Source organism: Spermophilus citellus, assembly GCF_964194105.1.
Source record: "Spermophilus citellus genome assembly, chromosome: 2".
Taxonomy (NCBI): domain Eukaryota; kingdom Metazoa; phylum Chordata; class Mammalia; order Rodentia; family Sciuridae; genus Spermophilus; species Spermophilus citellus.
This window is the reverse complement of record NC_138183.1, coordinates 7,966,137-7,981,846: the sequence shown is the minus strand read 5'-3', so window position 1 is coordinate 7,981,846 and position 15,710 is coordinate 7,966,137. Positions and strand designations below refer to the sequence as shown.

The following is a 15,710-nucleotide window of genomic DNA, read 5'->3' as shown; positions in this document are numbered from 1 at the left end:
TTATACTTGTTCTCTTCTTTTAAAAAATTAAAAACGTGTAAATCCAGGCCCAGGTGGCATCTTGAGTCCCTCAACTCATGAAAACTGTTAAGTCCCAGCCTGAGCTGTGATACTGGGATCACAGACTGTAGAGTGAGGTGGGGTACAGTGCCAGGGCCAGGGGTGTGGGTAACAGACCCAGAAAGGACGACAGCCATGAACCTTGATCCCTGAGTTACATTCACTTTAAGAAGGGCTCAGGCTGCAGGAGAAAGTCAGGGCTCAGTGAGGTTCCAGGGTGACCGTGAGCAGAGGCCAGGACGCCTCCAACCAGTTCTGAAGCCAGGCCTTTCCCGGCGTCTGTCCTTGGCCTGGCCAATACCCCTCTTCATCTTGACTGCGTGCTCTGGGGCCCACTCTCCAGTAGTCTCTGGACAAGGGTCCCTCCGGCCTTTCCTGCATGGTTGGCCAGGCAAGGATGTCATTCTGGGGTCAGAGGAAGAAGGCGATTCGAGAGGCCACTGTTTTGCAGCCATTGGACGAGAAGAGCTGCTCGTCCTCGGGGAAGTAGGTCGTGCTGTCCAACACGGCCTGCACCACCTCGTCCCGGGGCTCCAGGCCCAGCTGGGCCAGCTCGTTGAGCACACAGTGCCGCACGTGGTGCCGCTGAAGCGGGAGGAAGGGCACCACGGCGTCCAGCAGGCGCTCCTCCACGATGCCCGAGTGCCAGAAACCATCTGCAGGAAGGACACGTGCTACCTAAGAGGGAAGCAAGCCCCTGGGCAGAGGAGGGGTGTGCTGGGCCCTCTCCTTTTAGCCCCCTTCCAGACGCAGGCTCCGAGGGGTTGTGACCCATTCAGGTGCTGAAGCCTCTGCTGGGTCAGTGGCAGAACTTGAGACCCCAGGGAACCCAGCCCTCCCTGGCAGTCAGCCCACTGTGGCTGCGGGTGAAGCCACATGGGGCAGGGCCCGAGTAACTCACGGTGTGGGTTGTCCAGCACAGCTCGGGAGACGGCTGGCTCCAGCTCCTGCAGGCTGATCTCCTCTCGGTCCCTGCGGCTGCGCCATGCCTCCAAGGCCACCTGGTTGATCTGTTCACCACCAGTGTTACTAAAATCATGGAGGACCCAGGCAGAGGCTCAGCCAGGGACCAGAGCCGGAGTGGGCCCTCACTTCCCTGGTGCCACCTAACAGGACCAGGGATCAGCCGATGGAGACACTGCTCTCCCCAGCTCTCCTCTCCAGTGCGGCCATGCCATACGTGCGTGCGTGTGCCATGCAACTTAGTTTACAGAACTCTGTGTCCTTAACTGACTCCCCTTCTGCAGCCTCCGGTAGGCCAAGGGGCCACCGACATGGGGACATGAGGACCGCTCAGAGAGGAGGTGGGGTCTCAGGGAAGTAACACAGTTTTGCCTGAGTTAATGGCCAGGACCTGAGCGAGAATTAGAGGATGAAAACTCCAGTCCCATTTGTCCTCCTGTCCAAAAACGAGGGACAAGTGGACATAGCAGGGTCTCCTCAAAGAAGGGATGAAGATACAAAGACAGAAGCTGGAATAGCTTTGGGAATGTAAAAGGGGTCGTCAGCCACCTTAGATGATGTGTCACCAGCAAGAGTGAGGGGCTTTGGGACAGCCTGACTGGACCCTGGAAACAGTGTCCCCCTGGGAGCACAGGCCAAGAGCAGGCAGCTGGACATGGGACAAGTGTCTTCCTGCTGTGCCCATTACAAAACCAGCCCTACCTGATGAAGATGAAGATAGCTTTTCGATAGTTGGTTCCATATACAACCCAGGAGGGGCCCAGGAAAGGCCGCAGGACCTCCATCAGGCCTGGGGGCAGCTTGTCCATCTCATCAAAGAGGAAGAGGGAGCGGCCGCAGGCAGTCAAGTTCCCCTGGACCCAGTTCTTAAGATCCTTCTACGGGGAAAAGAGGAGTTCCAGAGAGCTTCAACCCCAAACTTCTTACCAAACCAAGAACGAAACCCCTCCCCGGGAGATATGGTCTCCCAAAGAGCACAAAACCATTCTTTTTTTTTTTTTTTTTTTTAAAGATAGAGTGAGAGAGGAGAGAGAGAGAGAGAGAGAGAGAGAGAGAATTTTTTAATATTTATTTTTTAGTTATCGGCGGACACAACATCTTTGTTTGTATGTGGTGCTGAGGATCGAACCCGGGCCGCACGCATGCCAGGCGAGCGCGCTACCGCTTGAGCCACATCCCCAGCCCAACAAAACCATTCTTAAGACTAATGGTAAAAAGAGAGCCCAGAGAGGGGCACAGACTTGCCTAAGGTCACATAGCATATGTCAGTAGAACAGGGACTCAACCCAAGCCCCTGCCTCCCTGTTGAGGGCTCCTTCCATGACATCTACTCTTTTTTTTAAAAATTATTTTGTAGTTATAAATGGACAGAGTGCCTTTATTTTGATAATTTTTATGTGGTGCTGAGGATCGAACGAACCCAGTGCCTCACTCATGCTAGGCAAGCACTCTGCCACTAAGCCCCAGCCCAGCCCACATCTACTCTTTTCTATACCAGGAGAAGCTCCTTCCCACTCCCTGAACCTGAATTTTGCTCCCAAAGTGTTGGCATCCGAGAGAGATGGACTTGGAAGGTGCCTTGCAATCAACAACAGTGGTCAGAGCCAGCGTTTACCTAGTGCTTCCTCTGAGCCACAAATTGGGGCTCAGTGCTTTACAGGGAGACGATAATGCAGACTGTCTGGCAAACACAGGTGCTCAATAAGTGATACCTGCAATTGTATAATGCTGTCCCGTTCACAGCAACTGGCTGGTAGGTACCATTACTGTTTCCCAGCCAATAAAAGAACTCCCTGCCAGGCAGAATGGCACAGTCTCACGCTCTATTCAGGATGGGTTCTGAGGGCTGAAGATCCAGCTGGCTGTGTGACCTAGGACAAGTGACTCCACTTACTGGGCTAGGACTCATTCCTCAGGGTCTGTCACCCCATGTGCAGGCCAATGGTGGTCCAAGACACATTCAGCCTACCTTGTAGCGATCGATGTTGCTGGGGTGCGGGAAGTGGATGATGGGGGAAAAGTGGTGCACGTGCGGGCTGCGAAGGCCACCCTGGAAGAGGTAGTGAGCCAAGAGAGAGCTGACATAGGACTTGCCAGTGCCTGTCCAGCCATGCAGGGAGAGAACCAGCGGTTTGGTGGGGCTGGGATCGTGCACAAAGGCCTTCAGGGACTTCACCACCAATGCCTTGGCCAGATGCTGCCCGGCCAAGTGCTGGGCCAGGTCACACTCCAGACCTAGGGTCACAGGACAGTGTCAGAACCAAGGTAGAATTTCAGGGTGGAAATCATGTCTGGGACTTGGTCTAGGGAACCCTGTGTTTGGCATGCTTGTCCCAAAGTGTGGACAGGGAATAGGGCCCTTGCGGCTGTCTGCACCGGCCACCTATCAGCCTGGCTTATCTCGGCAGCGCCCCCACCAGGCGGTTCTCCAGATTGCGCCAGCCCTAAACGAGCGGGAGCTGCCAACCCATTATGCCCAAGCCCCTGCCAATCTCCAATACAGGCTTCTCCCTGGACTGCAAGTCCACTCCATGCAGGCCTAATATGTCCCCGCAGGGGCCTTCCTGGCAACAGGCTCGCTCTCTTCATCTCGCAAACCCTCTGGGACTCTAACGGGCACCAATAACCTACGCTTCAGGTCCGTGCCACAGGCGCTTAAGTCCCCTCGGAGCCGGCCCCACTTCGGCCCTGGCCGTCCGCAGGTCTGCGGGTTCCCGCCTCGGGTTCACGGATGCCCGGCCCTGAGGCAAGCTCCCTATCCACCCGCTCCTCGCTCCGGGCTCCCTGTCCCCTCACCGGGCAAGTCGGGCCGGAAGTCGCATTCGCAGAAGGAGCCTAGGTTGCAGCGCAGCGAAGCTAGGTCCCAGGAGGCAGTCGCGGCTGAGAGCAGCCCTAGCAGCCGGAGGAGCGAGCCCAAGAGCGGGCAGCCGCGCGTGGCGGCAGCCATCCGGGAGCGGCCCAAGCTCAGTCAGGGGCTGCCAACCACTCGACGTACGAACTACAGCTCCCGGCGTGCACTGCTCCGCCGCAGCCACGCCCATGGCCTACAACTCCCAGCTCCCCTCCCGCGCGTCTCAAAGGCCCGCCCCGTCGTCGCGCAGCAGGACTCCAGGGTGCCTCCAGGGGGAGCCCGCGAACCGTCCAGTCCGGGTCAGCGGGCCGCGTTTCCATGGCCACGGTAACTAGGGGACCATCACGGTAGCTCAGAAAGGGATAAATAAAGGATTATGACCACAAAAGGTAACGTAACAACTATAACAAAAACTTGTGCGGAACCTTACAGCTTGAAAAGCGCCTCTTCCACCCTCTTCTTTTATATGACAAAAGAGGGTTCACTAATAATAGCTTTTGGTGAGCAACACTATGTGCCATTAGCTTCAGGTGCCATACACATGCTATAATATAATAGTATCTGCTATACATGGAAATGGTGATGTTTCTCTTTTAATTTTTTTTTAGTTGTTGATGGACCTTTATTTTTTATTTATTTATTTGTATCCAATGCTGAGAATCCAACCCAGTGCCAATGCCTCACATGTAGTAGGCAAGCACTCTACCACCTAGCCACAACCTCAACATGGAAATGGTGATATTTCAATGAGGTGCAGGAAAATAGTGTTTTGACTCAGAAAGTAATTGATAAATGATCACTGACAATCCATTATGTATGAAACATAACTGTCCCTTACCTAGCTTCCACTACATACCAAATGCTTACCATCAATCCTAGCAGATGGGTTCTGTGATTGTCCTTGTTTTATTTTGAGGAGGAATTTGGGACCCAAGAGGTTAAACTTCTTATCCAAGTTGCCCCTGCTAATGAACAACAGAACTCAACCACCTCCAGCTTCAGCCAAAGATGCTTTGTACCATGTCATGTGCTACCAGGTCCGATTGGTCAAATAATTCAGAGGCGAAGGAACCCAGACATCTCAAATTCGGTGAACAAGCTCCTGGGAACCCCAGGTTGGCTTGGGATCCTGTTGATCTACATTTCTTACCTTTACCTCTCCCACCTACTGGAGTGAAAGAACTGAGAGCTGTCTTTGTGGTCTAGTTTGAAGGTCCCTGCCCTACCCAGCTTAACATACACAACCCCCCCCCCCCCACACACACACACACGACTTCAGGGCCACATCTCAAACCTGAAATTATTACTTCCCTCTATTGAGAAAGAACCCTGGGTCAGGGGAGCCAGTTTGTAGCCTTCCTCGTTCTGTTGCTGGGACCCAGGGAAAGTCCTTTCTCTCTCCATATCTGTTTCACAGAAGGGAGTTGAAGTCCTAGATTTCTGAAAACCCTTCTACTCCAAACATCTTAGGTCCTCATGTTTGTGATAATCATTGCTGTGGCTTCCTGAGGCAGGGCATGGGACAGAAGGAAGTTATACCTGTATGTCTCCCACTAGGTTGGAATTATCACCCCCACTGGTCATCAGCTCCTGGAGAGCAGGGTTTGAATTTAGTATTTGCTTGTATTCTGGCTCTTGGAACAAACTGGAATGTTCCAAGTGCTAAATAAGTTTTTGTTTTTGTTTTTTTTTTTTCAACCCAGGGGTGCTCTACTACTGAGGCTCCAGCCCTTTTAATTTTTATTTGGAAATAGGTCTTGCTGAGTTGCTGAAGCTGGCCTCAAACTCATGATCCTCCTGCCTCAGCCTCCTGAGTGGCCGGGATTATAAGATGTGTGTCATCATGCCCAGCAAGCAATTGTTAAATGAAGTTCTCTACCTTTCACCTGAGAAAAAGTTGTTCTTTCCACCCCCAGCCCTTCTGAGAGACAGAAGAAAGAGTCATAAAAGTTTATTATATGAAAGAAAGAACATGGTTTCTGTACATCTATTTACAGAACAGACAGACTTATTTACAGTAAGATGGAGGCCTTGGTGCCAGTGGAGGCAGATACCCAGGGGAGAGGGAGGAGGCATGAGGGGCCTCCCATGGCTCAAAAACAGGGAACCTGGGCAAGAAGGGGGACAGCAGAAGCTGGTAGGAGGAGCAAGGTCCCTGTCCTTCCTGAAGGGAGACTGGTAAGTACGTGACTGGAAGGTGGAACCCAGAGTCCAGGCAGGACCCTGGAGTTGCAATGGAGATCCTGGAGTTGAACCCAGAACATTTTGGGTTGATCACAGTGTCCCTGGGGTGCTCTGGGGAAAGGTCTCTGCCCTCTTTGCTGCCCACAGCTGCAGAGGGGAAAGTTCCTGCGGGGGTCACAGCTCACTGGAGCGGACAGCAGGCTCCAGCTTGTGTGACAGGGCAGTGAGAACCTTGTCGAACTTCTCATAGCGCCGGGCTTGGCTGCTGCTGGCCCCTTGGCTGCCCCAGAGGAGGCGCATCTGGAACTCAGTGCTGAACACCTCCAGGAGCTCTGGCCGGGCCTGGAATCCTGCAGGGCAGGGGCACAGGGTCAGGGACCACCATCTGGTTGGAAGGAGGCTGGGGCTCCCATTCAGAGTCCCCACATTCTTCAGGGTCCCATTTGAGGCAACCTCTCCACAGCCCACCAGGGAGCCAACAAAGTCTGTTAATGAACGTAACCATGCATGGCAGTGTCTGGTCTTTCTCCTACTATTTTCTAGACAAGCAATTTTTTTTTTTTCATTACCAGGGATCAAGCCCAAGGCTTCATACATGCTAGGCAAATACTCTATCACTGAGCTGAATCCCCAGTCCTTAGAAGACGAAATATTAATGTTTAATTCTTTGGAAGTTTTTTGAGATCTTGTATGATCATTTTCTCTTTTCTTTTTTTTCCCATAAGTTCCTTTTTTTTAAGAAACATATGCGTTTTACAAGTAAATATAAAATACATATCTTTTTATTCCTTCTTGGGGAAAAAAAAGGCAAGTAAGTCAGAAAAACCTATCAGAATATTCACAGCGTTTACCCTGGGTAATTGTGGGTAAATTTTTTGTTGAGAGCCACAGTTTAGTTGGAATGATGCCTGGCATTTTGCTAGAGGGAATGGTTGAAAGGTGACCCTGCTCTGGGATTAGGGCGGATCCTGCTGGGATTAGGGCAGATCCTGCTGCCTCGGGCACTTGCTACTTTGGAGTTCCCATTGAGTTCTCCTGGGGTTCCGGGAGAATTGGCACGCAGAGTGGAGCCCGGTGGAGGGAGTGTGTTCCCAGAAAATGTGTGGAGTGCCGGTGAGAGTTCAGGAATAAAGAGTTGCTATTTGAACCTACAAGGCTTTTTGGCGGCTCGGTTATTTGTGCCCAGCCAGACTGCAGCAGTTTTTAAATCTTATTTTTGCTCAGCTGTAATTTCTAATTTATCTCCAGTGAATTTCTGCAACTTAATACCAAAGGCAGTAACAGACACTGCCACTTTCATGTGAGGGTGTTACAAACTGAGCTCCCTGAAGTGTGGTGGCTGTCTCTACCCCAGGTACCAGGCTGGGCACCTCTTTCTTTCACATTTCAAAGACGAGAACACTGAGGCTCAGCCAAGCTAAGGACCACAGCCAAGGTGCACCCAGTGATTGCCTGTTGAACTACTGAGTGAAGAAGGTGATAAGATGAGGAGCCGGGGAGCTGGGGCAGAACAGAGGGACAAGCACCGAGTGGATGCTGGGAGGAGGGGAGCCCGGGCATCGACCACACTCACCCTGCAGCTTGACCTCGGCATTGGTGTGGTAGAGCCCTCCGTGGTGTGCCACTGTGCGGGCGGCCTCCAGGTGGGCCAGCACCACCTCCACGCCATGCTCCGTGCTGCCCCAGGGCTCAGGACCCTCAGCAGGGGCCGAATCACACTCCAGCAGAGTGATGAGTGGCAGCACATGGGGAAACGTGGTGTTGCTCAGCGGAGGGCCTTCTGCAGGGGACAGAGAGAGCAGGCACTCAGGGACCCTGGAGGTCCCACATCCACTGATTCCCCAGAGCTGAGGGGCGAGAGGAGAGGGGCCTGCCTAAGGTCCCAGAGAGTTCCCGGGGATCCAGACTCCTGGGACAAACCCTTCCTTTTAGATTCCCCTGGGTGCACCCACAGCAGCGATGACGCATTCCCAAGTGCTGAGCCTAGACCTGGACGTGGCTAATGAGGTTGCCAGGTGCAAAAAGTAAGCTCACCAAGCTCTCCTTATCATCCACACTGGGAGAGTCTATGGCAGCCCAGAGAGGACCGGAACCTGTCCAAGGTCACACAGCAAGGCAGGGAGGTACCTTTGCCCTCATTGAGGCTCTTGAGAAAAGGCTTGAGTTTCTTCTCATACAGGATGGCACCCTCTGTGTGTCGTTGCCGCAGGGTTACCCATGTCTGTTCCAGCCGGGAAATCTGGGGAGATCAGACTGTGAGAAGTTGCCCAAGGAAGTGGCCTCCAGTGGATGCTGGCCACAGGCCACCCTGCTGAGTGGACACACAGATGTGGGATAACAAGAGCTATTCTGGCCACCATTGGTGGGCCAAGGACAGTGTAAGCTGCCTTTCGTGTCATGATGCTGCCAACACAACCCATTTTACAGCTGAAGGGACTAAATCTCAGGTGGGAATGACTTGCCCAAGATTATTCTGAAAATAAGTGGCAGAGCTGAGACGTGAACCTGAGACTCTGCCCCCGAGCCCCTGTTGTTCCTATTTATTAGGCACAGGAGAGGCAGTGTGGCATAATGGTTGCACTGGAAATCAGTTCAAATCCTAAACCTTTGGACCTGTGTGACCACAGGCAAGTACTGCTCTCAGTTGCTCCGTCTGTAACAAGAGGGGACAACAGAGGCATCCACCTCATGAGAGTCTTTTCAGGAATCAATGCTGGTAAACAGTGTAGCACCAGCCCAGGGCACAGGTGAGTGTCCGTTCAATGATACTGTGTCATGTTTCTCTCTCTGGCAATACTGGGGGTTGACCTCCGAGTGCTCCACCTCTCGGCTTCACTCCCAGACTTTTCCAAATTTCATTTCATCTGGAGACAGGGTCTCAGTAAGTTGCTGAGGCTGGCTTTGAACTTGCAATCCTCCTGCCTCAGCCTCCCCGTTGGCTGGGATTACAGGTCTGTGCCACCTCACTGGCCTTTGTGTTTTCTTTAAATGCATCAAATACTCCTCATTCATCCTACAAGTGGGGAAACTGAGACCCAGGGAAGGGAAAAGAACGTGTCCTTGGCCAGCCCTTGGGGAACTGTGTTCTCCTGGTTACTCTTTCCCAGCCATGCCTAGGAACTCACAAAGCTCTTCCCATTTCCATCCCCGAGAAACCGCCCAGGGCGCTTCCAGTCTACAGGGTGTCCAGCTCTAGGCGGGCCCCTCAGTACCTGGGCCATGTCCAGGGCGCCCATGACCGCGGCGAAGCTGAACATGTTGCCCATAGTCCCCCTCAGCTCGGCCGCCAGCTGGATGGTCTTGTGCAGCAGAGCTGCTCGCTCCTCCGCCGAGCCGGTGCAGCCCAGGATGTCCACCGCCAGCATGATGGACATGGTGTGGAACCTGTCAGAGCGGCCGGGTCAGAGGGAGCGGGGGCCAAGTCCGCGGGGAGGGGCCCTTGCCACTGTCCATCACCGGCGATGGGCAGAGTCAGAGTGAGAAGTTATAACGGATCCCTGAGGTTAGAGGGCGCGGCCAGCTGAGGGGGGGAAATCAAGGCTCAGTGCTTCTGATTGGTCGGCATGCTCCGGGGGCGGGACCAGGGCGCCTGGGGCGGGGCTTGAGGGAGCGGAGTGGGTCGCGCACGCTGTTTTAAGAATCCGCCGTGAGAGCGGGGCCGAGGCTGTGGACCAGGGGCTGCAGCCGGATAATCCAGAGATAGCGGGCGGGCGCAGTCTTTGGGGAGCCAGGATGGCTTTGAGCTGGATATCAAGAGTTGCGATTGGCCAATGGGTGGGAGGCGTGGCCGGAATCCCGGGGAGCGGGCGGACAGGCTAAGGAGCCCCACGGCTTCAGCCAAGCCCGAGCAGGTAGCCCGAGCAGGTAGCCCGGGGGTCCCCCGCGAGTCCCGGGGCGCGGCGCCTGCCTTACCTTTCCAACAGGTCTAGTCGTAGCTGACGGCCATGGGGGAGGGTGAGCAGTTCCATGCCCCAGCGGACTCCCATTAGGGTCTGCATCTCCTTGGTAACACCCAGTACCCTAGCAACCTGCAAGGACGCCCAGAGGTCTGATTAATTTCCTGTCAGGGCTGGCCCAGGCCATCTGGGAGTCAGAGAGTTCCTTCTAAGAGGCCTAGCTAGGAAGCCGGTTTGAATCCCAGCTCCACCGCTGACCCTCTACAGGAGCACGGAATTCCATCTTCCTGAGCCTCGTTTCCCCATCTGCGAAATGGGGGGAAGGGGGCAATGTCCAGGGGTTCCCCGCGTGTTGAATATGCAGTTAAGTTTAAGAACCAGAGTGCCCTATTCCAGATGGCAAACCTGAGGCCCAGGGAGGGAATGGGCTTGCCCAAGGCCACACATTGGGCCTAGAACCTTCCTCTTTCCTGCCCAGCGCTCTCCATGGAGCAACATCTCTGCCTTGTCTCTCTTCTCTTCTCCCTGGCTCGGAGACCAGCGTGAACAACCCGCTCCCCTGGACGCAGAGCTAGAAATTGGGCACAAAGAGAACTGGAGTCCTTGGGTGGTCAAAGAAATACTAAAAAGCGAAGACCCAGGTGTTGGTGATTTATGGGAATGTTTTTCCTTATTTATCCACGAGGGAGCACGGAGGCGGGGAGTCAGACGTTTCGTCCCTGGACACCGCGGAAGGGCCCGGGGTGCCTCACAGAGCCGGCCCCAGTGCATTTCAGCACTGCCTGGCTCAATGCCAAACCCACACCTGGAGGAAAACGGAATTGGGGAACCAGGCCCCTCACCACCCTGACTCCTGCCCCAAAGCCAAGGATAAAGCTGCTGTCCCCACTCCAGTCCACACCCAGCACCTACCAGGCAGTCAACCTTGGTGACATGTCGGGCCAGTGTCCGGGCATCCACCTCGGCCAGCAGCTCCTTGACCTTTCGCAGAAGGCCCACCTCCAGTGGCCGGTTATCTTTGGGGATCAGTAGTGATTGGAAGGTGGCTGGGTTGAAGGAAGAGGTGGCTTCTACAATGGGGGCTGTGAAGGACTTGCCCCGGTCCCCTTCGGGGACCCCGTTTTCTGACAGTTCCTTTAGTCTTTCTCCATAGCTCCTGGGCTGCCGGTTGGTGGCTTCTACTGCTGCCCACTCTCGGCTGCCCCGGATGGGAGGCTGGAGTTGGCAGTAGTGTCCGGAGTCTGGGTCACTGTAGCTGCTGAGTGATGGGGACGGGGAGGCCTTGGAGAGGGTGTGGGAGGGGCTCGAATGAGGACCCTTGTCCGACTCTCCGGGAGGCTTTGAGGCACTTCCGGAACACAGCTGGGGCTCGCTGGAGCGGCGGGCCACAGGGGAGGCAGGCAGTGCGGTGGCAGAGGGGGCTGCAGGGGTGGCATGGACGCGGGTTACTGCAGAGAGCAAGAGAGAGGACTAGTCACCACAGCTCCCCACAAAGCGGGGTTCCTCATCCCTGCTCCCTAAAGAACAGGCTCCATCCTCCACGTGGGAGGGACACCCCCCTTCCCTACCAGGATGGAGACCAGGCCTAGCAAACTCAGGCAAATGGTCAGGACCACAGGCGACCCCACGCCCCTACCCTGCAGCTGTCACAGCCTCGGAAAACCACAAAACTACTTGGAGGGGAAGCTCAGGCTCTCTGGAGTTGATTGTGCCAGTGGAGTTAGTTCTGGATGAATGAGCAGTAATAATTTACTAGGGACATGCTGTGTGCCCAGAACTGGCAAAATGCTGGAGATACACAGGTCAACAGCAGTGAAAGCATCACCAAACATCAGAAGTGAGGAGCTGGGGGCAGTGGCACATGCCTGTAATCCCAGCAGCTTGGGAGGCTGAGGCAGGAGGATCACAAGTTCAAAGCCAGCCTCAGCAACTTAGTGAGGCACTAAGCAACTCAGTGACCCGGTCTCTAAATAAAAATTTTTAAAGAGGAAATGCGGCTTAGTGGTCAAGCACCCCTCGGTTCAATCCCTTGTATTAAAAAAAAAATCAGAGGTAAGGTCTGGGGGAGTGGCTCAGGGTGCAGCACTTGCCTGATGTTCATGAAGCCCTGGGTTCTATCCCCAGAACCCCAGCAAAAATGAAATAAAAGAAAAACCGAAACCACAGGTGATACATACTGAGAGCTCTTACTGCCTATGCAATCCTTCTTTGCACATTAATCTATTTTACCCTCTCAATGTTCCATGAAGTAAATACTTTTATGATCCTTACTCTGCAGATGAGAAAGCTAAGGCTCAGAGAGGTTAAGTGACCTGCTCAAGGTTACCCAGCCAGCAAGTGATAGGAGCTCAGATTTCAATCTCGACCTCTAGGCCACTTGACTGTGCCACCTTGTATAAATGATTTATGTCATCAAACATTTCTGGTAAGGAATTTGAACTTGGAGGTATTGCTTGGAAGGCAAGTTTGTGGTTCTGACAAAGTTGATGGCCTGTATTTTAGGCAGGATTTATGGTGAGCTCCCCTGAGTTCAATCCCTAGTCCCTGGGGCGGGGGTTTGGAGGGGAAGTATTGAGTAAAGAAGCCACAGAAATATGTTAGGATCAAGAGTTCCACCAGGAGGCTTGAGGGCAAATTCTTGCAAGACATTGCTCTCTGAGAAGAGCAGCAACAGCAGAACACACGAGAAACAAAGACCAAGGACAGACCCCCGCGCCCCCCACCGATGCTGGCCATACCAGTGCTGTAGGCAGGGGAGCTGGGACTCTCTGAGATGGGGGACAAGGGCGAGTGCAGGTCTGGGATCTGGTCCATGCTGAGGGCACAGCTGCGGATAGAGTCCCGAGGGGGGGGCAGCGATGAGCTGTGGACAGACAGTTCTGTGAGCAGGAGCCCAGAGGGCAGGGCCTCACTGGCTCCTGGGACCCTGTCTTTGCCCCCTGAACCTCACAGGAAAAACAAGTTTTGGGATTATGGAGTTCAGTCTCTCAATGGACAGGCACCAAAACTATAAAGCCAGGAGGAAGGGCTGCACTGGGCTGGGGTGGCACCGCAGGTCACAGGGTCCATCCTACCCAGTCAGCACAGCACGGGCTCCCCTTCCCCATGTCCCCCACAGGAGTCTGCTGTCCTTTTCCATCCCTGCCGAGCACTCCCCTCTCTCAAATCCAAGACCAACTTAAGAGGACAAGATCTGGGGGACCCCAGCAAAGCTAAGGCTCCTCAGGCTCTCTGTGTCTTTCTTATCCCTAGAGGAAGAAGGGGAAGGGACAGCTAGGCCACAACCCTGCTAACCCACAAGTACCTTTGAACAAATCAGACATTTTCCCAGCAGACAAACCCCTCACCTGTGCCCTCACCATCATAAGCGGAAGGCAGTGTGGATTTTTTGTCCTCCACTGTTATGGGTGGAACGGGGGTGTAAAAAACTGTGCAGTCCACAACCTGCACAAATGTTTCCTTTCCTGGGAACCTTACCCAGAGAACCTTGGAGAACTGTCTGGGGAGAAGAAGTAGCAGGAAGGGGCCTGAGGGGCCCAGGTCTGCCAACCTGGCTCCTCCTTACTACTCCCACGCTTTGCTCTGGATGCCTTGGGCACACATGGCCTGTGGATCCTGGCACCATTATGTTCACTGGTTCCAAACCACAGACCAGCTGCCTGTTCCCGGAAGGGTTGCCATGTATCCATTCCTAGGCTGGCAGTGCCCAACCCAGGCCCAGGGAGATGGGCCACGAGGGCCTAGCCCAGAGCACAAACCTCTTTGCAAAGAGCCAGGAAAGCCACAGAAATTAGCAGACTTTGAAGTGAACAAATTTGAATCTAGGTTTGAATCTTGATCCTACCACACCCCAGCAAGGGCCTGCCCTGCTCTAAACCCATCTCCTCATCTACAAAGCAGGGGTTAGAAGACCCAGGGGAGACGAGGTTGACAGGACCACCTGGTCAGCCCTCAGCCCGGGTCAGGCACCCTAGGGCCTCAGGCAAAATTAGCTGCTATGGTTTTTCCTGGGCTCCCGGGCCTGGTCTTACCCAGCCAAAGGGGCAACCAGGTGTCATTAAAATGTCACTGAGAATATTCTGGTTCCTGTGCAGGGATTTCCACACTGCAAAGCCAGGGGGCGCTATTTGAGTGTGGGCCCTTTACAGGTAGATGCACGGAGGTAAGAGAGGAAGGATGGGCCCAGGACACCCGCCAACAAGCGGCAGAGCTGGAACTGGGATCTGGGTCTTTGTCCTGGAGACCCTCTGTTCCCTCCACCGCCCTCCACTGAGGCTCCAGGAGACATCTCGCCCAGCTCCGCATGGCTGGGCCTCCCCTTCCCCACCAAGCTCGCTCCGTACACCCCCATTTGACAGCCGGCAGAATGAGGCCTGGTGCGGGGTCCTGGCTGACCTGTTGGAGCAGCCATCGCTGCGGGTGACCTTGTCGGCGGTGAGCCCGTCTGTCATGGTGACGCTGCGCCGCTTCATGTGGCTGCCCTTGGAGCCTGAGGGGCTGGCTGGGCTGGCAGCCTTGCCCGGGCCCAGGCCGTAGCTGGCCTCGAGGTAGCGCAGCGGGAAGGTGCGGTTGACCGGGCAGTAGATGATGGCCCCGCTCTGCTCCGACACGGCCTTGCGGCTGCCCACGTGGTAGCGCACGAGGGCGGGCACGTGATCGAAGCTCTCCTGCTCGAAGAGGTACTGGATGTGCGTGTAGCTCTCGCCCGCCTTCACCACCACCTTGTTGATCTTGAAGTGCAGCGCCTGGTTGCGCCAGCGGCACGTGAGCACGTAGTCGCCCAGGCTGGTGAGCGAGTCCCGGATGAGGAAGTCACCGTTGCGCTGCACCAGGGTCTCGGAGACCTGCGGGGGGCACCGGTAGGCTGGAGTGTGGTGGGGATGGAAGAGGGCCAGACCCAGGGCCAGGGACACAGTGACTCAGGACTGGGGGGACACCAAAGCTGACCCAGACTACAGAGACATCTGAATCTGAAGCTTGGGACCAAGGAGACAGCGACCCAGATGCAGACAGGCCTCCTCAGGCAAACGTGTGAGCCAGGCAGAGAAGCAGCGTGAGGGTGCAGAACCAGAATGAGTCAGGCCCTGTGTGCCTGGAGGATGAGGACTGAAGCCACTCTACCTAAGGGGAACCCTGAGAAGGGGCAGGCCTGGGACCCAGGTCTCAGGCCAAGGCAGCCCCAGCACCTCCAGACCCTGGGTCTCTGTGACTTCTATTCCAGGGTGTGTCATGGCTGCCCACTCCCAAGCCTCTGTGCCCCAGATCCAGGGTCACCACCTCTTTTCTCGGAAACACTGGTGCCCAGGACAGGGCCTGGCAGAGTTGGTTCTTGGCTAAGACTCATAATGTGAGTGAAAGAAGCAATAGGTGACGTGTCAGCCCCAATCTGTGACTTATAAAGTCACCTCAGCCTGGAAACTCCACTTGGTCAAAACCAAATAGCCCAGAGATGGATGCTCACTAACCAACACACAAGAGGCTGATACACAGGCCAATAGCAATGAAAGAAATAAAAATAAAGCCAAATTCATTGAGCTCACTGGTGTCAGACATTACTTAATTTTCACAGAGGCTCTTTAAGGTAGATACTATTATTGTCCTTCATTTTACACATGGGGACCTCGAGGCTCAGAGAGGTGAAGCAACTCTTTCAACATCACACATTAAATGGCAGAGCTGGACCTCATCCCAATCCACTCAGATTGAGCCTGTCAAGCATCAGGTCAGGGGCTCTGGTGGCCAGAGCTGGATTTTGG

The 15,710-nt window shown here is 54.6% G+C and overlaps 2 protein-coding genes across 7 annotated transcripts in view; both read right to left on the bottom strand.

Annotated features, from left to right (window-relative positions):
* Positions 1 to 11: 11 nt before the first annotated feature.
* TOR2A (torsin family 2 member A) lies at positions 12 to 4,063 on the bottom strand. Of its 4 annotated transcripts, none has more exons than XM_081279256.1 (5): positions 3,820 to 4,063; positions 2,993 to 3,258; positions 1,726 to 1,901; positions 958 to 1,089; positions 12 to 716 (listed from the first exon to the last, which is right to left on the bottom strand). In XM_081279256.1, exons 1-5 carry the CDS (start codon positions 3,968 to 3,970, stop codon positions 461 to 463), a joined length of 981 nt encoding a protein of 326 aa, XP_081135382.1. In that variant the 5' UTR covers positions 3,971 to 4,063; the 3' UTR covers positions 12 to 460. The 4 variants fall into 4 exon arrangements, with proteins under 4 accessions (XP_081135382.1, XP_081135379.1, XP_081135381.1 ...); XM_081279253.1 differs by having other exon boundaries at positions 19 to 716; positions 962 to 1,089; positions 3,820 to 4,062; XM_081279255.1 differs by lacking the exon at positions 2,993 to 3,258 and having other exon boundaries at positions 19 to 716; positions 962 to 1,089; positions 3,820 to 3,946.
* Positions 4,064 to 5,809: 1,746 nt separating this feature from the next.
* Positions 5,810 to 15,710, bottom strand: part of SH2D3C (SH2 domain containing 3C) — a 29,104-nt gene continuing 19,203 nt past the window's right edge. For all 3 annotated transcript variants that reach the window (XM_081280070.1, XM_081280071.1, XM_081280072.1), the window contains 8 exons: positions 14,350 to 14,798; positions 12,693 to 12,817; positions 10,867 to 11,402; positions 9,971 to 10,086; positions 9,271 to 9,442; positions 8,186 to 8,297; positions 7,632 to 7,838; positions 5,810 to 6,408 (listed from right to left, as the gene is read on the bottom strand). In XM_081280070.1, coding sequence (XP_081136196.1) covers positions 6,233 to 6,408; positions 7,632 to 7,838; positions 8,186 to 8,297; positions 9,271 to 9,442; positions 9,971 to 10,086; positions 10,867 to 11,402; positions 12,693 to 12,817; positions 14,350 to 14,798 — 1,893 coding nt within the window. In that variant the 3' untranslated portion in view covers positions 5,810 to 6,232. The remainder of the gene's footprint in view (positions 6,409 to 7,631; positions 7,839 to 8,185; positions 8,298 to 9,270; positions 9,443 to 9,970; positions 10,087 to 10,866; positions 11,403 to 12,692; positions 12,818 to 14,349; positions 14,799 to 15,710) is intronic.